The sequence below is a fragment of the Ciconia boyciana genome, chromosome 1 (assembly GCF_034638445.1).
Source record: "Ciconia boyciana chromosome 1, ASM3463844v1, whole genome shotgun sequence".
NCBI lineage: Eukaryota > Metazoa > Chordata > Aves > Ciconiiformes > Ciconiidae > Ciconia > Ciconia boyciana.
The window spans coordinates 121,838,973-121,862,549 of NC_132934.1; the positions used below are offsets into that span (position 1 = coordinate 121,838,973).

The following is a 23,577-nucleotide window of genomic DNA, read 5'->3' on the forward strand; positions in this document are numbered from 1 at the left end:
AGTTAGGAATAGAGAAAACCCGATCAAGCTGATGACCAGGGCACTTGGTCTCAACCCACGGATTTTACTTTTTTCCTCCAGTTCTATCCCCTATCCCACTGGGGTGGGGGGGAGGGTGAGTGAGCAGCTGTGTGGTGCTTCGTTGTCGACTGGGGTTAAACCACGGCACTTGAAAATGTAAGAGACCCAAGTTGGAGTTCTTGATCTAACTCAAGGACTTAGACTTGGTTCACCCTCATCTCAGTGTGTTCCACTGGCCTCTGGAATGACTTGTTGCTGGTTTGTAAAAAACACAACCAAAGAAAAAATCCACCACCAAAACTCAAAGTTGAGTATTCTCTCTGCCTCAGAATAAGAACAAAATGTAAACTTGAGGTGGAAGTCATGCTTTTGTGAAATGAGTTATTGCTTCCCAACTTGCTTTACTAATCATTTTGTAGATAATTCAGAAAAGACAGGATTTCCAAAATGCTGAATGATTAAGATGCCTTATTTTAGCATGTCCTGAAATTGTGAATTAAAGTTCATTAGCCTTTTTTTAAACTTCAAATAATTTTAATGTATACATTTGAATTTTTTTAGTATGTGAAATAAAAGTTAATCAATTTGATGATACTTATACTGCAACCTAAGTGCATCTGTCAAATGATTATTTCTGTTTTGTGTGTGAAATGCCAAAGAGTTTTCCACTTGAAAACTCTCATCTTTACATGGGACATTATTGATAAAACATTTAATTGCCTAGGATATATGGTTAGCAGCAAGAGTCAAGCTTTGTTCATGCTACTCTGTAAGCTTCAGCTAATCCATAATATAAAATATAGGTCAGCTAGAGCTTTTTAAAACTGATGGAAACTTAGTAGATTCTGGTAGTTCAATGGATGTATGTCCCCACAAGGCTGCCAACTTCTCCAGTTCTGAACTGCGAAAAAAGCAGAAATCAGACTGCTGAAAGGCGCTCATTCTAATTCATTTTCATTCCAGAAGCAGCAATGCCCTGTGCAGTGGGTTTTGTTTGTAACATATTCGGCACTGACATGCTGTAGAAGATGATAATTAGTTCAGTGGTGTTTAGAGGATTTTATATTTAGTTTGCTGACAACGAAAAGTATTTTAATTTGGGCAACTTCATTAGTGTAAATATTCAAGAAGAGAGATAAAAACACAGTGTTCTAAGTAAAATGCAAGAACTGGAGGTAATCCAGGGTTTATTTCTGCACACACTTCAGGTTTTCCTATATTTTTACATTCAGGATCATAGGTTATGTCTGTTACTAGATTAGTGCTAGAATAAAGTAAATATATTCTCCTGTGTTTCTATTTCATGCAAGTCTTGAGAGTGTTGAGGAGAAATGGGCAGAATCAGTATGGCTATTTCTGAAAATAAAAGTCTCCCAGGACACGTGCTCCAGCCGTCCATACGGCTGGGCACAGGGATGTTCCACTGCCATAGAAGCTTCTTCAGCCTCAGCGGTTCTTCTGAACGTGACTCCTGTTTTCGTTCACTGAGCTCTTCCAGTTTTGGAGGCCAATCACTGAGGTTTCTATCAGTGTCTCTGCTCCTGGGTGTATATAGTAGAATTAAAGACTCAATGCATGAGTTTAAAATTTACTTTTTAAAACACCTTTGATATTTGCCTCTGAGTGTGTTTCAAAGGGTCCTCCTGGCTCCAAGCGTTCCTCAGCCTGCTTGTGGGAGAGAATGGGATGGGAGCACTGGGACTGTGACGAGGTGGAAGCGCTTCTTGCAATTTGTGGTGCACAATTGGTTTGAGAGGGTGGGAAGAGGCAGAAGGATGTACAGGAGTTGTTCAGAAGGTCGGATGGCCAAGGTGCTCAGCAGTTGCCTGTTCTTCAGAGGAAGTTGGCAGACTTCCGACAGAAAAAACTATCATCACTATTGCAGTTGAGTAAGACTGCTGTGAAAAACTGCATTTTGTTTGGAGTCAAATGTAATATTTTGAGTTACTGAGGCTGACTTGCGAATTGTTAAAGTTCAGGCACTGTGGCAGCTTTTAAATTGCAGTGACCAGGACTGAAAACATTTTTCAAAATCCAAGAAATGTGGTTCCCCATTTCTGTAAGGGCTAGGGACAAAATGTTGTCTTGTGAGCATGTGAGTCATCGGAGAAATCTGTGTTTTAAACAATTCTTGTTTCTAATAGTCTGGGAAAAGGTATGGTTTTTTCCTATGCAGTTTGCAGGAGACATTCCATCATATTCCAATGTAACCTAGAGTTTGTGATAAAGATGTACGCAGAAGTATTAGGGAAAGCTTTTCTTTACACACCAAGCTCTTCAGACTAGATATTGCCATCAGACCCAGCTTGGAGGATTGAGGTGCTCTGTAACTTCAGCTGCTTCTGCTGTAACTCTAGAAAGCCACAGGGCCTTCCTCTCTAGCTCTTACACAGGTGGGTAGGAGGAGAGAGCCAAAGTTTTACTTTCGCTTTTTTCCCTTTCCACTGTCTTGCTCTGTGCGTGCATGTGGGTGGGGAGAGGCTGGGAAGAGGAAGGGAGAGAGCAACAGTAAAAAATGGTGACTCTGAACATCAACACAGGAGACCCATAGCAGTCTTCTCTGAGGGAGAAAGGGTTTCTGTCTCCCTTGTTGCAGAGTGACCCAGCTGGATCTGCACTTTGAAATGAAGGCAGATGGGGCAGTTCAGTTCATAACAGCTGCTGGGCTATTTTGGAATATCTCCTACTTGAAGATTTTTTTCAAAAGGGAAGGGATGCTGGGAAGGGTTCTGGTTTTATCTGTTTGTAAGACTGTGAATAATACTATTTGTACCTTGAGGTATAAAGGTACTGCAATTATGAGAAATTGCTTTCTGCCTGACTGGCATACATAAACAGCTTTCATCTCTAAATGTATGTATCAGGCTCGTGACTTCAGTTTGTCATTCGAGGGAATGTGTCAGCCTTTCATTTTAAATTGTGTTGGCTCTTCTTTTGTCAGGAAAGACCTTTCTTGGGCGCTTAAGTAACAGAAACAAAGGCAATTAAAAAAAAGGCAGCAAAAACCAATTATCAAACAAGGATTAGGCTATGGATATTGCTTTGAAAAGGCATTTCCACTAGATTCAGAAGAAGATGAAGCTGTGCGTCATTCATACATGGTTTTTTTTTTCCCCCCTTTCATGTTTCCTGAGGGTTGAAGATAAATTAGGGTAGCTATTTTCTGTGTAGGCAAAGTACAAGCTATGCCCCAGATCTCCAGATGCTTCAACATGTAAATACTGCTTCTGAAGCCATCAGGTCTTGCTGCAAGTACAGATTTATTTGCATTCATGTTTGAAGGTTACTTTCGTTCATTGACCCATTTAATTGTCATTTTCTATCCTCACTTGCAGGCATATGGCTTCATGTGCATGCGTATGGAAGATGAACAGCTTTAACTCTCTCAGGCAGAAACATTCAACAGAGAAGCCAACAAGAACCAAATCTTGCTGTGGATGTATCTGATTAAAATTAATAGGCAGGACCCATATACGATCGTAATCATCCTGTAAACCTCAGCAGAAGGCTGTAACTTTGCTGTAGGACCAGATAAAGGGACTGTCGTGGTTTAACCCCAGTCGACAACGAAGCACCACACAGCCGCTCACTCACCCTCCCCCCCACCCCAGTGGGATAGGGGATAGAACTGGAGGAAAAAAGTAAAATCCGTGGGTTGAGATAAAGACAGTTTAATAGGACAGCAGAGGAACAGGAAAAAAAAAAGAATATACAAAACAAGTGATGCACAATACAATTGCTCACCACCCACTGACTGATGCCCAGCCCGTCCCTGAGCAGCGATTGCTGCCCCCCAGCCAACTCCCCCAGTTTATATACTGGGCATGACGTCATATGGTATGGAACAGCCCTTTGGCCAGTTGGGGTCAGCTGTCCTGGCTGTGCCCCCTCCCAGCTTCTCGCTGGCAGGGCATGGGAAGCTGAAAAGTCCTTGACTAGTGGAAGCACTACTTAGCACCAACTAAAACATCAGTGTGTTATCAACATTTTTCTCATACTAAATCCAAAACACAGCACCATACCAGCTACTAGGAAGAAAATTAACTCTATCCCAGATGAAACTAGGACAGTATCCACCCCTTATTCTATACCATCTACGTCATGCCCAGGTCTCACACTTTCCAATACATGCCAATTATTCAGCACCACTTTTCCTGCCATTTGATATATACACACACATATCATTCCCTTGGTCTATGGGCCATCCCTCCAAAATGTCCATTGAGTACATTTAGTCCACGACTTTGGGCTCCATCTGTCATAACAGTCCTTCAGGGCAGGAGAGGTGGTGTGTGGTGTTGGATTGTTGCATGCTGAAGCCAGTTCTGGTTCCATCACCGCTGCGCTTTGCTCGGTTTCATCAGAGTTCATTCTTCTTTCATCTGGGTGATTCTTACTGTAATACCAATGTTGATATGGCATATAGCAACCATAGAAGTGATGACATACAGTATTATGTAGCAATTAACATCATACAATTCAGTTCATTGGCTATTTTCACCCAAAATCAAATCCCCTTCCTGCCGCATCACCCACCAAGTGCACCTGGGTCCTTGAGCAAAAGCAGTCCCACAAATGGGTTTACCTTTGCCCGAGGCAGGAATAACCCAGACTGTCTTCCCCAGCATATTTTTTATGTGCACTACAGGGATTTTATCCCCTTCTACAGTACATAAAAGTTTTGATTGGGCAGGTCCAGCTTGATTGGCAGATCCCCTAGTGTTGACTAACCAGGTGGCCTTTGCTAAATGTGTATCCCAATGTCTGAATGTCCCAGCACCCATTGCTCTCAGCGTAGTCTTTAGCAGTCCATTGTACCGTTTGATTTTCCTGGAGGCTGGTGCCTGATAGGGGATGTGATATACCCACTCAATGCCGTGCTCTTTGGCCCAGGTGTCTGTGAGGTTGTTTCAGAAATGAGTCCCCTCATCTGACTCAGTTCTCCCTGGGGTGCCATGTCACCACAGGACTTGCTTTTCAAGGCCCAGGATGGTGTTCCAGGCGGTGCCATGGGGCACGGAATATGTTTCCAGCCAGCTGGTGGCCGCTTCCACCATTGTAAGCACTTGGCACGTGCCTGGGTGGGTTTGTGGGAGTGTGATATAATCAATCTGCCAGGCCTCCCCATATCTGTATTTCAGCCATCGCCCTCCATACCAGAGAGGCTTTAACTGCTTGGCTTGCTTGATTGCAGCACATGTTTCACATTCATGGATAACCTGTGCAATAGTGTCCATGGTCAAGTCCACCCCTTGATCACGAGCCCATCTAAATGTTGCATCTCTTCCTTGATGGCCTGAGGTGTCATGGGCTATAAATAAATCACCCTTAAGTTGCCAGTCCAGATCCCCCTGAGCCACTTCAGTCTTAGCAGCCTGACCCACCTGCTGGTTGTTTTGATGTTCTTCAGTGGCCCAACTCATGGGTATGTGAGCATCTACATGATGTACTTTTACAGCCAGGTTTTCTACCCAGGCAGCAATATCTTGCCCCAATGCAGCAGCCCAGATGGGTTTACCTCTGCACTGCCAGTTGCTCTGCTTCCATTGCTGCAACCACCCCCACAAGGCATTTGCCACCCTCCATGAGTCAGTATAGAGATAGAGCACTGGCCACTTTTCTTGTTCAGCAATACCCAAAGCCAGCTGGATGCCTTTCACCTCTGTAAACTGGCTTGATTCACCTTCTCCTGCAGCAGTTTCTGCAACTTGTCGTATAGGACTCCATACAGCAGCCTTCCACCTCTGATGCTTTCCCACAATACGACTGGAGCCATCAGTGAACAGGACATATTGCTTCTCATTTTCTGGCAGTTTATGATACAGTGGGGCCTCCTCAGCACGTGTTGCCTCCTCCTCTGGTGATATTCCAAAATCTTTGCCTTCTGGCCAGTCCATGGTCATTTCCAAGATTCCTGGGTGACTGGGTTTCCTATCCGAGCCCATTGTGTGATCAGTGCGACCCACTTACTCCACACAGCATCCATTGCATGATGTGTAGAGGGGACCCTCACTTGGAACATCCAGTCCAGCACCATCTGGATGCCAGGAGGAGCTGTGCTTCAGTACCAACCACTTCCGAAGCAGCTCGAACCCCTTCATATGCTGCCAATATCTCTTTTTTCAGTTGGAGTATAGCGGGCCTCGGATCCTCTGTATGCCCAACTCCAAAACCCTAAGGGTTGACCTCGAGTGTCCCCTGGTGCTTCCTGCCAGCGGCTCCAGGTAGGGCCATTCTCCCTGGCTGCGCTGTAGAGCACATTTTTTACATCTTGCCCTGCCCAGACTGGCCCAAGGGCTATGGCATGAACTGTCTCCCGTTTACTTTGTTCAAAGGCTTGTCGTTGCTCAGGGCCCCATTTGAAATCATTCTTCTTCAAGGTCACTTGATAGAGAGGGCTTACAACCAGACTGTAATTTGGAATATGCATTCTCCAAAAACCCACAGTGCCTAAGAAAGCTTGTGTTTCCTTTTTGCTAGTTGGTGGGGACGTAGCTGTTATTTTGCTGATCACGTCCATTGGGATCTGACGACATCCATCTTGCCACTTTATTCCTAAAAACTGCATCTCCTGTGCAGGTCCCTTGACCTTACTTTGGTTTATGGCAGAACCTGCTTTCAGGAGGATCTGGGCTATTTTCTTCCCTTTCTCAAAAACCTTTTCTGCTGTGTTGCCCCACACGATGATGTCATCAACGTATTGCAGGTGTTCCGGGGCCTCACCCTGTTCCAGTGCCTTCTGGATCAGTCCATGGCAAATGTAGGGCTGTGTTTCCACCCCTGGAGCAGTTGATTCCGGGTGTACTGGACGCCACTCCAAGCGAAGGCAAACTGTGGCCTGCACTCCGCTGCCAAAGGGATTGAGTGAAACGCATTAGCGGTATCAGTTGTGGCATACCACTTGGCTGCCTTTGTCTCCAGTTTTGAAGTTCTAGCATGTCCGGCACAGCAGCACTCAGCGGCAGCGTGACTTCATTCGGGCCACGATAGTCTACTGTTAGTCTCCACTCTCCATTAGACTTTCGCACTGGCCATATGGGGCTGTTAAAGGGTGAGCGAGTCTTGCCGATCACTCCTTGGCTCTCCAGTCAACGAATCAGCTTATGGATGGGAATCAGGGAGACTTGGTTGGTGCGATATTGCCCCCGGTGCACCGTTGTGGTGGCAATCGGCACCTGTTGTTCTTCAACCCTCAGCAACCCCACAACAGAAGGGTCCTCTGAGAGACCGGGCAAGGTGCACAGCTGTTTAATTTCCCCCGTCTCCAAGGCAGCTATACCAAAAGCCCACCAGTACCCTTTTGGGTCCTTGAAATACCCTCTCCTGAGGTAGTCTATGCCAAGGATGCACGGAGCTGCTGGGCCAGTCACAATGGGGTGCTTTTGCCACTCATTCCCGGTCAGGCTCACTTCAGCCTCCAACACAGTTAGCTGTTGGGATCCCCCTGTCACTCCAGAAATACAGATGGGTTCTGCCCCTGTACAGCTTGATGGCATTAGGGTACACTGTGCACCGGTGTCCACTAAAGCCTTATACTCCTGTGGGTCTGATGTGCCAGGCCATCGAATCCACAGAGTCCAGTAAACTCAGTTGTCCCTTTCCTCCACCTGGCTGGAGGCAGGGCCCCTCTAGTCCTGGTCATAGTATTCGTTTACCCACTTCTTGTACATACAAGTCAGGAGTGCCTTCATTAAAATCAGGAGTAAGATCAGCCCTTCTACTCAGTCTGGGGAACTGCCCACTGGAAACTGGAGCAGCAATTTTCCTGGAAGAACCCCCTTGTGTGATTGTTTTTCCTTGTAACTCACATACCCGTGCCTCTAGGGTCGAGGTAGGTTTTCCATCCCACTTTCTCCTATCCCCTCCATGGTTACGCAGGTAAAACCATAGGGTAGCCTGTGGCGTGTACCCTCTATAGCCTCTCTCTTGAGCAGAGGAACGCTGACTCCTTATAGCTGAGATACTGGTTCGTACAGGTGGGGAGTAGGGCATATCCTCTTTGAGTTGCTGGAACTCATGGGACAGTTTCTCAGCTAGCGTGTCCGGCAGTTTCTCCACAGCTGAGACGCATACCCATAGGGAGGAAGAGAGACTTTCTTTCTATTGCTGGAGTTGGCCAGCCAATTCATCCACCGTTGGTCCCTCTCCATCTTTCCAGGTCATTACTGCCAATGAGTTGGCATACAATGCTGGTGCTCTCCATACAAACTTCTACCACATGGGTCATGTGCACTTGACTTCATCTGGATCTTTGGATAACTGCTTGTTGTCCAGGTCATCATAAATCACCTCCAGCACAGCTAATTCCCTCAGGTACTGGATACCTCTCTCCATGGCCGTCCACTTGCCTGGGTGACATATAACATCTTCCTTGAAGGGATACCTTTCCTTCATGCCTGACAGGAGTCGCCTCCAGAGGCTGAGGGCTTGTGCCCCTTTTCCAATCACTTTGTTAATGCCCCCTTCCCTAGAAAGGGATCCCAGCTGCTTGGCTTCCCTACCCTTGAATTCCAGGCTACTGGCCCTGTTATCCCAGCATCAGAGCAGCCAGGTGACAATGTGCTCGCCTGGATGACAGCCGAAATCTTTTTGGATATCTCGCAGCTCACTCAGGGATAGGGATTGGGCGGTTGCTATCTCGCTGATGAGTTCTTCCTCTTCCTCCTGCTCCCTCTTAGGAGAAGGTTCTTCATCCTTTACTAAACAAGCTGACTTTCGCTTCCAAGATTTCTTCTTGTGTATGAGGGTGACTGATACCAGCACAGGTTGGTTCTCTGGTTCAGCTGCAGTGCCTGTCGCTGGGGTTGCAGTAAACGCAGTATTCTTAAATAGTTGTTTAACCCTAAGCAAGGCCTGACACACATTCAGGAGACATAGCAATAGGAACATGCTGGTTTGAACATCCCAAGCATGTTCAAAATTCTCAAGAGCTATTGTAATTAGCCTGGAGGAGAAGGGGAAGATGGAGGAAGGTGTCTCCCCCATAGGTTGGCTCTCCGAGGAGAAAAGGTAAAAAGTGTAATTACTAATAATTTCCAATAGATGGCTCCCAAAGTACAGAGGTGATGGCAGTGCTGAGTACAAATACCAGATTGATCTCATGACCAATAATTTTACCATACCATATGTCAGGGTTACATGGTACAGCAAAGCAATAACCTTAATCCACCTCCCAGAGGTGATAAACAGCACATAAATACTGATAAACAGTATAGACGGCAAGTAAGGTGTTACATAACACAACTCTGAGAACAAATACAACAAATCTGAGAGCAAATAAATCAACATTGTGACCAGTGACTACTAAACTAATATAATGAATGCTTATAACAGAGTTGTTTTAACACACTCTGGTCAGATCTGTCATTATTTCAACCCTTTGAGCCCCATGCTGGGTGCCAAAAAGGACTGTCATGGTTTAAACCCAGTTGGCAAGGAAGCACCACACAGCCGCTCGCTCACCCTCCCCTCCCACCCCCTGGTGGGATGGGGGAAAGAATCGGAAAAATAAGGTAAAACTCGTGGGTTGAGATAAAGACAGTTTAATAGGACAGCAGAGGAAGAGATAATAATAATAATGAAAGAATATACAAAACAAGCGATGCACAATACAGTTGCTCACCACCCACCGACTGATGCCCAGCCAGTTCCCAAGCAGCGGTCGCACCTCCCCCCCCCAGCCAACTCCCCCCAGTTTATACACTGAGCATGACGCCATATGGTATGGAATAGCCCTTTGGCCAGTTGGGGCTAGCTGTCCTCGCTGTGCCCTCTCCCAGCTTCTCTCTGGCAGGGCATGGGAAGCTGAAAAGTCCTTGACTAGTGGAAGCACTACTCAGCAACAACTCAAACATCAGTGTGTTATCAACATTTTTCTCATACTACATCCAAAACACAGCACTATACCAGCTACTAGGAAGAAAATTAACTCTATCCCAGCTGAAACCAGGACAGGGAGGTATACAGAAAAGGTGAATAAAAGGAAAGCCTCAGAGCAGCTGTTCCAAGTGGGACTACTATCAACCAATATGAGGTATTTATTTAACCAGAAGGGTGTCTAGTAGGTACCTGGGCCTGTTATTCACTCAGGTTGCATCGACAGGTTGCTTACATACTTCAGCTCTGCCTGGTAATAGCCATCAAGAGCGTAGACTTAAAGAGGGCTGGCACAAAACCCATTCATCTCACAGCATTGTGGGGAGGTGTAATCAATAGTTGCAGGAGCAAGGAGGTATGCCCACGATGCTACTGATTCCTGTTCTGCTCCTCCGTGCTGTTGGAGGAATGCATGTTTCAAGAAAGTCTGTAAAGTCTTTGCTTGCAAGCACTTCAGTCTCCTGTTACTTGGTGGTATGGGTTCTGTGTGCATAAACCCCATCTTGTTTATGGAGAAACATTGCCTGGCCAGGAGATGTGATACAGCCAGACAAGGTGAGTGAGGTTGTACAGTCTATTAAACCTTCAAACTCAAAATTAGGGGGTTGCAGAGCTTGCAGCCTAACAGACTGTCATATCTAATTAGCTATGCTGAAGAAAAGCAGTATTCAGATACTAAAATAATGCGATGAGCAGCCTGCATAATAGAGAAAGAGCATGGTGCACACAACTCTTACTTCAAAATTTCAAAAGAGTGAAATCTTTACTTAGTCAGGGCTTTTTTTGTTTGACTGCACAATGTGGACTGTCAGATCCAATGTCTTGCATAAGTTTAATATCTAGTCCAGGGATCTGAGGGAACAATGAAATTAAAGGGACTTTTCAGGTTCTTTATAATCTACAGTTTGGTTTAAGATTCTCCCTCTGTTAGAACTCAGTTATTCCTCTGGATTGTCATCTTCTCATCAACACATTCTCTTTTATTATACAACATGGCCTACAGTAACTAGGGATTTCATGTCATAAATCTTGGCTTGGGGGCTCATGATCCCTCTTTAGGCTCCAATTTACCGTACGTTTTACTGACTTGCCACAGAAGGAAGTTAGCTGATACGTTTAGCACAAAGGAAGTGAGCTGATAGAAGTCAGATCTTAGGCACCCGCACAAACAAAATTCAAAAACTGCTTTAAAGTTTGTTCTCAAACATTTAGCTTTTGATTAACATCTAATCTTCCAGAGCACATTTGGATTTTTCAGGCTTTGAGATATTCTGGTTAAGTTTGAACCAAGTGCTAACAATACAGTGCTGTGTTCTTGAGCTAGTAGATAGCTTGAAGCAAAAATTCATAGAGTTTTGAGCTGTCCCCAGTTATCAGAGTGTGAAGTAAGTGCTAAATACTAATGGTAAAGTAAAAACACAACGTCTGATACATTTGTACATCCTGAACATGGGCAGGATGCTCTCCTTGATATGTTCGTAGGAAGCATCTGAACATGTGGAGTGCCAATCCAACTTGAAGATTTTGAGTGTGCGATTTGTGTGCTTAATTACTGCAATCGTGCAAGCAAATGAGGGACCATGATCAAACTGACATTTAAAAAACACAGAAAATGTCTTGATAACCATTTTATTTGTGACTGATACTGAAATCAGCCATGATTTTGTTGGCAAAGGATGAGATTTGTCCCAGCATCTAGAGGTTTGGTGTCTAGTCTAAGCTAATTGTCCTGAATTTAAGATATATTTAAGAGAAAATGCATTTCCAGTGGGTTATTTATCCCTTCCCAGAATAGAAATGCAAAATAGGCAGAATTAATTACCTGATAGGTGTGCCTGTTTCTCTCTATTGGTAATTTATGGGTCCTAAACAGTGAATTTAGGTCAAGCATCAAACTTTTAGATTTATAAAATTAGGTAGATTGAATGCTACAAGGCTCACTGTGAGCATGGGCTAAGCTCTCCATCTGAGTTATGAATAATCGGTCCCATGATCACTAAGTGGGAAATCAGCTGTGGATCAAGAGCAGTATGTTTAAGAAGGCCTGGTTGTGGGCTATATTAAGAAATGCAGTTTAGTCCACCACGAAGAAAGAGCTTTGCTGCCCAGGGGGATTTCTTTTTTTTATTTTCTTTTTTTTTTTGTAAAGCATGAAAGACACATTATATTTTTAGGTTGAGGGGAATGGATTCCTCATTTCCGAGTTGGAAAGGACTTTGAGGCAAAGGAATTTGATTTGGTTACTTCAGGCAGTTACTGAGCTTTTCTGCCCTCTCTGTCCTGATGTTTTGGTGCCTGGCATGCTGTTTTATAGACAGTTACATAACGAAGGTCGTTTCTCTGAGGCAAGGTACAAGAATGCATTACAATTGTAAATTCCTTTAATTGTCCTAAAGCAGGGCTCAGAGCTTAGGCAATGGAAAATCCTATTGTTCTACATCCCTGAGAGAGGTGTGAATAGAATAGAAATACATGGATGTGTGGATTCTAAAGCCAAAGTGGAAAAAATGATTCCTAAAAAGTTTTATTCACTTGTGATACACAAATGAGGGGGTGGAAGCCATGAACCAATGACCTGTGAGTTTACATACAGGTTTTACATGCTGGACAGTTACCTTATTATTTCTAGCATGACTTTGCCCCCCAGGCTTTATAGAGGTATAGTTCAGGCCAGTATACAATTAGGAAAGTTCCTATTATTAAAGCAGTATATTTTTTCACTCTGTCAGGAAAGCTGTTTCTGCCCCACACATTTTCTGGAAGTTAAAAGATGCCCCTTTTTCTTCCCAATTATCGGTACCTGTAATTCACTTTAACTTAAGCCTGTTTGAACTCAGTGGGGAGCCTGGGAAAGAAATGTCCATTTAAATAATCCCCATCAAGTGTTTTTTTAAATTAAAATTATTTAAATAGTTATTAACTGATACATATAATCCCTCTCATCTGAGAATTTACAAACTCTTACTTAAACATTAACAAACCCTGTCCGTAGCACTGAGAGGGAAGCGTTCTGTACTCATGTAGTGAGTGAGGAACACGGTGCCCTGGCTGGTTAATAGCAGAATTAGAAATATATGGAAAACATCTCCCTGACAATATGCCAGCTTATGGAAACATCCAGGCTTTAAACTAACTTTGATTTAGGTGAAAAGCCCCAAATATCTTCATCTTATCATTGGGAAGTGATTTAATTTTTGTTTTATACTAAAATAAAGCAAACAAGCAATCCAGTTTGGAATGAAATGGTTTGAGTGGCCCAGCATGACTTGTGCATAAGGGGTAATTTCATTTAGCTGTAAGTCCTATTTGTGTTTCAGAATGGAAAAGAAAAGGTATCTCAAGAGACAGATTCCTGGGTGGCACAAACTGCTGGAAGGTCCCCAGCTGTTGAAGGGGCTGTCCCACCTCCCTGCCCTGGTTCTTGCGAACCATGCTGTCTAGTCCTGGCAGTGACAGTCCTGCAGCCCATGCAGCTGGAAAGAAACCCTCTTTGTTCTTAATTTCCCAGGAACGTTTCCAGGTGGATGGGCTTGCTGTCCTCACTGGTTGTGTAGGTGCACTTGAAAGCCGGCTCAGGAAAAGTGATGGGAAGGTGTCCTGGGAAGAAGGGGCAGAAGGACGCTGCCCACTTCAGTAACCACATAATCTTCTATTGCTGTAAGCTGCTTCTGAAACTATATGCTCCAAACAGCCGCAAACCCCCAAACTGGGCCACTGCCTTGCAATAGCTACTAGTCACTCTGCACATCTCCTGGTATCTGTACAGCTGTCATGTTTACATGCACAAACTGGATGGCTGTGTGACTGCCAAGTTGTAAAATGGAACTGTAAATCATCAGAAACTAATTTACATGCACGATTACATTATTTATGTGCAAAGAAGAGGAACCTGCACCTCTTTTCATGTGCAAATAGACTATGTGGTCATGACTGTGCGCTCCACAAAGTAAGCACAATAAATGCAAGGTATGTACTGTCACTGCCCTCAATGCTCTGCAGCGCCAGCCTGCTGGTCTTCTGTAAGCGCATACTTGCTTCTGGGGTTTAGGAAGGTGCTCACTCAGTGTAGGGAGGGACAAAGGAAGTAAAGCATGAGGAGACCGAGAGAGACTCCATGGGACAGCGATATGGGGTACCTTTCTCTGGGAACTTCACGTAAATCTCTGTGCTGCCACTCCTTGCTTACCTCTGCCCCATGGGGGTAAAACTCTGTTAGATGAAGCAGGCTGGCATAGTCTCTCCCAGTAAAAACATGTAGCTGGTTTGCTATGACAGTGACTTCTTCTCACGGGTGAGAACAAGAGTTGAAATGCAGAAAGTGAATAATAGTTAGAGAAGGATTGGGCAAGAGGACTTCTTGTTGCTACATTTACATCTAGGTATATGGAAAAAGCTTTTTTGCTGGTGTAAAAATGATAAAGAAGTATGTTTCCTAGCTAATGTTTTATTACACCTACAGATGTTCCTAGTATAAATCTGGCCTTGGGCTGTTATCTGTGTCTGTGTGTGTTTCTCGTCTTGTGCTTCTCTGGAGTTTCTGCCAGCATTCCCCAGCTGTTCGGTTTTCTGATATAAATCTAAAGAGTCTACAAATGAAATGTCTGCCAGACATCATGAGGACGTTTCCCACGTCTGGATGGACTTCTGCAAGCTCTTTCTCTTATCCATAAGTCACTAACTTTCCATTTAATATGATATGTGACCTGTTTAGTCTGTTTTTCCCTTACTTGCATTGTTGCACAGTAGGTAATGCAGGGAATGGTCTTTACCCATTGAAGTGTGGGTCTCTACCCATCGAGGGTAGATCTTGGGGGCAGCAGCAAAGTCATGGATTTGCTAGGAACATTTTTCCATAATAGGAGGACTCTACTCCTGCTTCAAGGGGAAAGGTGTGGATATGGTGCCTTGATTCCACTTCCCCTATTTAGGATTTGTGTTGGAGAATTCCCTGGACTTTGACATAGTATTTTTGATTGATACAAGAGGAAATGAGATGAGGATCAAGCCTATAAATTTTAGAATAGGCAAATACAATGGAGTTTCTTTAATGGAACAGGGTCGGTATACAGTGCCAAGAAATTGCTGCAGTTTCTCCTCATGATTTAACAAGCAGTTTGACTGATAGTACTGTAAATGAACAAATTTGTGTATTTAAATTTAAATTGCTGTGTAAAAAGTATGTTGCTTGTTGAAGGTATTAAAGTAAGGCAGGTTAGTAATATAGTACTTGCCAGAGGTGTCTTCTCTATTTCCAGCTGGATGTTTCTGAGCAGGAATACATCACATCCCATCTAAAAAAGCACCACAGAAAGACACAGAAATATAGTCCTTTTTAATAAAGAAATGGTGCACTTCTACCTGTGCAGGTAGGGAGCGTGGAAAGAGCAGGTTATGCTGCCTTTGGTTCTGACATTTAACTGCCAAACGCTGATTATTTTGTGACTCGGTTTTCAGTCATTTACAGTTTTGCCAAACTTGAGCTGTTTGAGTTGAAATGTCCTACGTTACCTATTTCCTATAGTGAATTTTCTGAGAAACCTTTGAGCAATTTCAGGCCAGTGGTACTTGCAGGGTACCAACAGCTACTTCCTACCTTCAGAAGAGCTTGTGATGAAAGAGAAACAGTTTGGATATATTGGGAAGGGCAAATCCTGCTCCAGTTGCAGCGAGCAGGGGAAGCCTGCTGTGCTCACCCAGGACCCAAGATGGGCTCTTGGTGCCTATTGATGGATGCAGAATTAGGCTACAATGCCTAGAAACTTCTAGGAGTTTGTGTGACATTTCTCTGAGTAACAAACGAGTATATTACTGGCAATGAAATGCAAATGAATGAAGCATTTTAGTCAAAAACCTAGAGACGGTATTTACCTGAGGAAATTCCCTGTAAGGGTAGGAGTTGTAGTTATTATTTTTTTGGTGCTGATTCAGACACATTCTGAAGCATGCGCTCCTACCCTAAGTATGGGGAGGGGGTGGCTTGCTTCTTTCCAGATTAATCATAATTTTTGTGAGAATGATAAAACCAAATCTCCCCAGAAATTCTTGTAGAATCCATGAGGAAGCAGATAAAACCATCAACACGTTTCTCCCTTGCTGAATCCATTAGCAAAAATTTTGGTGACTTGAACAACGAGAGCTCCCCTTAGTATCTCCATCAATACGAGAGGTCACCCTCGATCAGCTCATTAAACAAGGGGCTGCTGTGGGCTTTGTGCTGCAGCCAGGCAGTGAGGGAAATCCGCCTCTTGAATGGGCGTCTGTTCAGGCCAGGCGTGTTTTTCTGGCTGCAAATCTAGCCTAGTATCAGAGAGCCCGGAGTTTGCTTTCAGTGGGAAATGCTGCCACAGAAAACAAAACACATTTCGATTCTCGGAAGAAACAGTTGAACTCTGGAATGTAATGTGAGGTGAAATTAAGACCAAAAAATTTTGTATCACCTGAATTTTCTGTTTCAGTTTTGATTTCTTTTTGTATTCTATTTTTAGTGCGTTGGACTGAGAAAGTTGCTGAGTGCTTGTTCTGGTTGGTGATGGTGTATTAATGTCCTGTTGACAAATTCGTATTTTAAGTAGTTCTTGAAAACTGGTAGTTGGATTCCCGTGGGCGTTGGCCCCTAAATATATATTTAAGGGTGAGGTCACAGTAACTCCAGGAGGGGACATTGGAAAACTGAAAGGGTCCAAGCTATTTTCCACTGGAAATCGGAAAGGTTTTAAGAGAAATAACTGAAAGTCATGATGCTAAACTTGGTCTTGATGTAAGTCCAGCCCAAAAGAAGATGACAGCCGCTGTGGTGCTTGAACTGAATGGCCCATAAAATGCACCCATCTTGGGGTGAGTTCGCTTTGAGGTTCAGCTTTTCATTAAACTTTGGGGTACCAAAATTCCTTGCTGCACGGATCATGAACTGGTGGCCTAAGGAAAATGAGGTGGGCCAGGTAAACCGGGATTGAAGATGGTCAGAAATTTGTAATATACAGCAAATGGATATGAAACAGTCCCTGTAGTGTAAGAATACAATCCCCTCCAAATGCATAATCTGTTTCTCGTGAAAGACGTGTGGCCCAATATAGAAGTTTTAGGTCAACTGATTCAGTTAAAGATTAGCCTCAATATTCTGAAAGAGAAGGCTGTAGTTACTTATGGACTTTAATTCCTTAGAAAGGATTATACTGGGCACCACGCTACTGCTACAGTGTCAAATCTTTTTATGGGTTTGTTAAATTAACCTTTGTAATAGAAAGGCTTCTTATGTGCTTCCAGTCAAAAGAAGAGATGGGTTTGAGTTTGTAGCAATGTAAAATGCCAATGATTGGGATCCTGATCTAAAATTCCTAGTTTTTTCTATTTCTTCTTAAATCATGTTCTTCTACTGTTTTGCAAATGAGTTGCAGAGATGTGTCCTGCTCTGATTTAACATTATGTGCAGGATACTTAAAATGGAAATCTCCATCAGAGGGGCAGAAGCAAGTGCAGGTAATGAGGGGGAAGGTACTGCAATTAAAGGTAAACTGATTATCATTTGTGAAATTATGTTTGGAAAAGTGACTTTAATGGATGTAATGTTAAATCTCACAGTCATATGTAGCGAGAGGAAAGGCTTCAGTTTTAGGTAATGGTATGTATGTTGATAGATGTTTTCAGGCCGTGAGTGTGTGTTTTAGGTTGTACCGTCCTCAGTATTCATGGCAGTACACATTCTTTATGCTCCCCTGTAAGTTTATGCAATATTTACTGTCCTGATCTTGAAACTCATGATGAGCTGACTATTAAGAAACTCTGACAAGAACCCTTTACCCTGGAAATCTGGGTCAGAACAAGCCCATACAATAGAAATTGTTGTAATGGACTTGCCACGTGACGTTCTGTCATGTTGAACTGCTTTGCGGGGCAGACAGGGAATAGAGACAGACACCAATGAGTACTTTAACCCGTGCACTACATGTGGGACCCGGTGAAAGAAATCCTATCCCAGTGGAAGTTAACAACAGGCCAACTTGGCCAGCTTTTGACCAGTGTGAGAAAGAGTTCCTAGCTGCATATAACTTGTGTGTGTGGTGGGTGTGTGTGTGTAATACAAATAATTGGTGGTAAAGTCTAATGTTTGAGTCCCTTACAAATTTCATAGGCTTGGGAGGTAACTGTTTCTCATTACACTTGAGGGATAGCGTGAAGGACTTTGTCTCTGTAGATGCCATTTAGTAAATATTGTCATGTTTGAAAGGTCTGATCTCTTCCTTGAACTTTTCCTTCAAACGCTGGTTTGGATGGTGACATTGGTGTGAGGGACAAGCTTATTGACCTTGTCGGGGTGCCACGGATTTCTCTCTTTGAAATAGCTGTTCCTTTTGATAGACTGTCTTTGCTTTTGTTCTTAGGACTTGTGCCGTAAACAGGCAATGTGAATACACTGCTGTTTTCATACCCATTATATCATGTAGCTTCCAAACAAGTTGTTTCATTCAAGTCCCGGACAAGATTTTAGAGTGAAAAATTACTGGCCTGTTTAAAAAAAAGGCACTCGAGGAAACTATTATTTTGATACATTTGGTCAATTACATTTCCTAGGACATTTGCCATGAAAACGGTAGGATCAAATATTTCTAGAGAGCTTTTGTGGCTCCTGCTTTCCTCCTGAGCTGGGGAATGCTCAGAGGAGGGTATTTGCTGTAGATTTGGGAGACCCCATGGCAGCATGAGATTAATGTTTATGGTGCAAAAGTTTGCTCTCTGTGGCATTGAAAGAATGTGAACTGAGACTAGAGAAAAGAAGAAAATTTAAAGAGAATGCTAAGCGGGGATGGAAGGGGAACAAGAAATTATGGAGTCAGGAAGAAAAAGAAATCAGAAGAAGATAATCCACCATTCATTTTCTAGAAGGGTGCAGACAATGTGATGTTTTTACAGCATTTCAACGTTCCACCTACAACCTATGCTAATGATAATCACAGGACTGGGATAGTTTACATGTGGAATATAAATGCTGCCTGCATATCACCAGTATGGCAAAATGGATTGCCATATCCCAACACTGCATGTAAATGGATCTTCCACCCTTCTGTTTTGGTTTTAATTAAATTACAGAAACATTTTCAACATACGAGATTGTTTTTTGACACCTTACTTAACATTTTTTTATTATTAAAAGTTTTAACTAAAAGCACTGGTAATTAAAATGAAGTAAGCAAACAAAAAAAAGGGGGGGGGAGAGATCTGGAAAAGTTTAAATGCCAGTCAGGGCTCTCTCCACCCTCCCCCCCAGTCCTTATGCCTTAAAATGGGAATCATGCAGGACAAGATGGATGCAACTAAGTCTGAATCTGGAATTCTTATTGGAGTCCAGTTTGCATACACCTAGAGTAACATGGAGTTTGGGGTTTAAATTAAGGTTTATTGACAAAGGTAATTTACTCAGGCATAAGGTGAGATATTTGAAGTTGGTGTTGTGGTTATTCTAGAACAGCTTTGCCTGAGGACATAATTATTGTGGCATGAACTTCTGAAGTGGATTAATCTAAATGAGAAAAAACCCTGCATGTTCCTAATCTGGAATAAGTATTTCCCTAGGAATTATTTTTACAGAGTTATTGTGGTCGGCCTCCCTGTCTAGACAAACCTTTAGAGTTCTTACAATCATAAGAGAGTCCTTATGGTAAGAAAATGAAGCAGGTTTGTCTTTTCCTGTATGTCTCCTTTTGCTGTGTTTCTTGTCATACCTCTTTTAGGGGGGAACGAACGAAAGCATAGGGCTTTGCCTTTGAGATCATGGCTATTACTCTCCAAGAAGTTGTTGTTTTGGTGAGAGGGCAGAATTTTGGTATTGAAGCTGCAGTGATTGGTGGGCAGTCTGCTCCAGGGCTGTGGAATTACATTAGCTTTGCAGTATTAGATATTTTAACAGAGCCACCAGCATCCTAGGAAAATACTCTGAGAAGACACTTAGATAATGGCAGCAAGGCTTCTTAGCCCTGTTTGAAAATTTTCCTAGAGTGAATCAAAAGCGTGTGATCCTGTAATCCCACCATACTACTTGTGTAGCGGGAGGAGGCTGCCGCTCCCACTCAGAATTTGGCTTTTGATAGTTATTGCAGTGTGCTGATCTTATCATCAGCCTCTCAGTAGGTACCTGCTAATGCCTATTTGTCATCATTGTTGTCCTGGTTTCAACTGGGATAGAGTTAATTTTCTTCCTAGTAGCTGGTATAGTGCTGTGTTTTGGATTTTAGTATGAGAATAATATTGATAACACACTGATGTTTAGTGGAAATGAACTTCCATTGCCTCCCAGACATGATTGTTAGGGGTTCAGTGAACTTTTCTTTCTTCTTTCAGGTTATAAGACCCTTTTGAAAGGAATTTCAGGGAAGTTCAGCAGTGGAGAACTTGTTGCAATTATGGGTCCTTCAGGAGCTGGGAAGTCAACACTCATGAACATTCTGGCAGGATACAGGTCAGTAACAATGAAAATCCCAAGTAAGATAAGATCACCTAGCCTGATAGCTCCTTGGAGACAACAGCAGAAGAAATCTTACCCCAATGTTTGTAGAAAACAGGGATTTCACAGATTTTGAAGGAGATTCTTATTGCTTATATTTTTTTCTGTTTGTCCTGTTGTGGTCACTTAGGATTTATCTGTTAGCAAGTCTGATCCAAGAATAGGAAGCAATTTAAAGTCCAAAACACAAAAAACTGTCTCCTTTCCGGCTGTGTAACAAATCTGACTCAGTGTCTTATGTTTGTGATATTTTTTAAATCACATTTTGTAAACACTTGGAAAAAACTACCCTTTTTAGTCGCCACTTTCATAATGTTAATGTTTTTTTGACCAAACTGCAATGTGTGAAGTGACTGTGGTTCATCTTCCTGAATCCCCTGTTGTATGGCCAACTACGGAGTGTCTCTGTGTTGTTGTCATTACAACATAAGGAACAGGACAGAGAAACCTAAAAAAAATCACTTGAATGGCTTGATATTTTTTCAGACATTCATATAATACAGCACACATTTTGTACTAACTTGGAGTAAAATTTTCAGCAACATTGCATGAAGCCTCTTAGGAAAGAGAACGTAATCGTGAAGTATTAATTTCTATCCACTGTATCAGTTTTATTCCATAGTGGGCAATGATTACCTAAGACTTCCACATACTGAGGCCTGTGGCAGCACAAGTGAAGGCAAAATGCACCCCTGGTGATTTTCTTGGTTCGTTTCAGAGAGACGGGAATGAAAGGAGAAATTCTCATCAATGGACAGCCTCGTGACCTGCGCTCTTTTCGCAAAGTCTCCTGCTACATCATGCAAGATGACATGCTCCTTCCTCATCTGACTGTCCAGGAAGCTATGATGGTGAGCTTTGTTCCTTGCTCTAATTTATTTGGGTGGGAAGAAATGGAAAAACCTCTGTGGATTGTGCATATGTTCTTACCCCTGGTAATGCCACGAGCTGTTATCTCTGTTTGATCCTGCTCAATGAAAGTGCTTGGACTTAGATGATGCCTTGAATTCTGTTTCAGGCTTATCCTTCTAGGGGCTGTTTGAGCTTCTTTAGCTTTATCGTTTTCAGTTTGTGACCAGCGTTATGATTTGGAAGAAGATCTAAGGCTCTAGTCCTTAGACCTCCTAGAGAATGGAACCTGAAATTCTGCACAGAATGAGCCTTTGTAGGGATCATCTTTTTTCTTAGGTGGTGGATGAGTAACCTTGTCTCTCTCTTCTGCCCCATCTTCCATGTTCTGACTGCAAAGTGCTATTTTGACTTAAGCATGGTCTCTGCTACTTCTGCTCTTTTGTGCCTTTTCTTTAATAAAGGCATTGTATAAAATCTCTTCCAGTTCTTCACAGGAAATCAACAGGAACAGAATAATCCCAAGACTTACAGGCAACATAAATTATTTTTCCTGTTTTTCATAGCATCAAGAAGTTCACTAATTGCCAGCTTGACCAATCAGTCTAGAAGTGCTTGTTGCTCAGTTTGAGAAATGAGCCAATTTTTCTCAGAGGATGTTATCAAAAGAAGGCTGAGGTTGCTCATACTGTATGCCAGCATCAATTCACAAATTTTAAGGCCAGAAGAAATCACTGTAGTTTTTGTGTGGCTAATTTTCTGCAAAGGCTCTTCTCTGTGAGGAAGTTTTTCTTCTCTTTTGTTTACTTGAGCATTGTAGTCAGAATCCCATAGGACCACTTTTGTAGAACTGGGCCCAGATGATACTGGCTGTCTAAATTAATCAATCAAAGCTCTGACAAAAATAATTACTTAACAGTTTAATTGCTTCTAATAAGGGTTAATCATAATGTTTAGTGGAGCTGCCTCTTAGGACTTAGCAGATGACATCTGTCACAAGATTATTTATTTCTGTACTCATTTGTTCACATCCTGGAGAATGGCAGAGTTTGGTTATCCTTATGATATGGCTGAAGCACAAATAAACTGTGATTCTAGCATTGCCTCGGAAGTTAGTGGCTATGGAAAAAACATGACTCTCCTATCTTCCTCTCAAGCTCTTTGACTTGCAGAATGGCCTTTCTTTCTAATACGCTTTTTGTCAGATGCTTGAGTGATTGCTTAAGTCAGATTATACTCTGTTACCTACTGCACAGGCATACGTTATGCTTGTGATTTGAACATTATAGTTCAACTTCAACTTTCCTGACTGGGTTGAAAGAAGTTGTTTAAATGGTATGTTGGGATGTTGCGCCTGAGACATCCACTGTAACTGGTTGTTGTGCTTCAGACCAGTTCAAAATCAAATTTTATTGTATTGCATTCCAGGTATCTGCTCATCTGAAACTTCAAGAGAAAGATGAAGGCAGGAGAGAAATGGTATGTATACTGTCCCTCAAACTGAGAATTTTGGGGGATGCCAAAGAGGTCCATGAAGTGAGCTCTGTAAAGCAGACATTTTTATCTAACGTTGAATTGCATTGGAGTTGTAATGATAGAATAAATCGTAACCTCAAAGTTGACAGGTATCATTATGAGGGAATGTTTACTACAGTCTCTATGAAAGTTGCTTTCAGTATGAGACTGAGTAGATAATTGTAAAAGATCTACTGAAATAAATTAACAGGTTTTGTAGGATTCCTTTTAATGTACCTTAGGACCTTAGATTCTCTTACATGCATGTCTGAGGCTTCAGGCATCTTGTGTGTGGCAAGATAAATCAGTCATGTCTGGCAATGGTGAGTGTAGGCCTTAATTTTTCCAGGGACTAATGAAAAACTCAGCAGTTCTTGTAACTGCTGCAGAAATTTCTGTGCTTGTGTTTGAAAAGCATTAATCTTTATGGCTATGCTGGTGGACATATTGTTGCACTGGAGAAGTTAATGCAGTTGCAGCTAAGATACAGACTAATGTATTTTGAAGCTGTGTTGGGTGACTGAGGTTTGGACAAGTAGGAAACCAGGCACACATCTTTTCTAAAACACTGGGGGTGAGTTGCAGAATTTACTCTTGCGCATTTGCTGCACTGTCCTGCTTCTGCCTGTGGCCAACATATGACTTTCCTGAGTGGGAGGGAAGTCCTGGTGTGGTTTTGCCCACAGAGACCTATAACCCATCTGGACCTGCACTAGGAAGTGTGCTCCTCTCACCCATCTGATTGCCACGATTCCTCCCTGTCATTTGTTCTGACACAGGGCTGTCCTTTTAAAGAAAATACCTTGGAGGTGTGTGACCAG

General features: G+C 42.8%; 1 protein-coding gene across 1 annotated transcript in view; it reads left to right on the top strand.

Annotated features, from left to right (window-relative positions):
* The window catches only part of ABCG1 (ATP binding cassette subfamily G member 1), a 64,819-nt gene that overhangs the window by 22,860 nt on the left and 18,382 nt on the right, over window positions 1-23,577 (top strand). Inside the window, exons 3-5 of the mRNA XM_072847072.1 lie at window positions 20,230-20,347; window positions 21,111-21,243; window positions 22,670-22,720. Of these exons, the coding sequence (XP_072703173.1) occupies window positions 20,230-20,347; window positions 21,111-21,243; window positions 22,670-22,720 (302 nt within the window). The remainder of the gene's footprint in view (window positions 1-20,229; window positions 20,348-21,110; window positions 21,244-22,669; window positions 22,721-23,577) is intronic.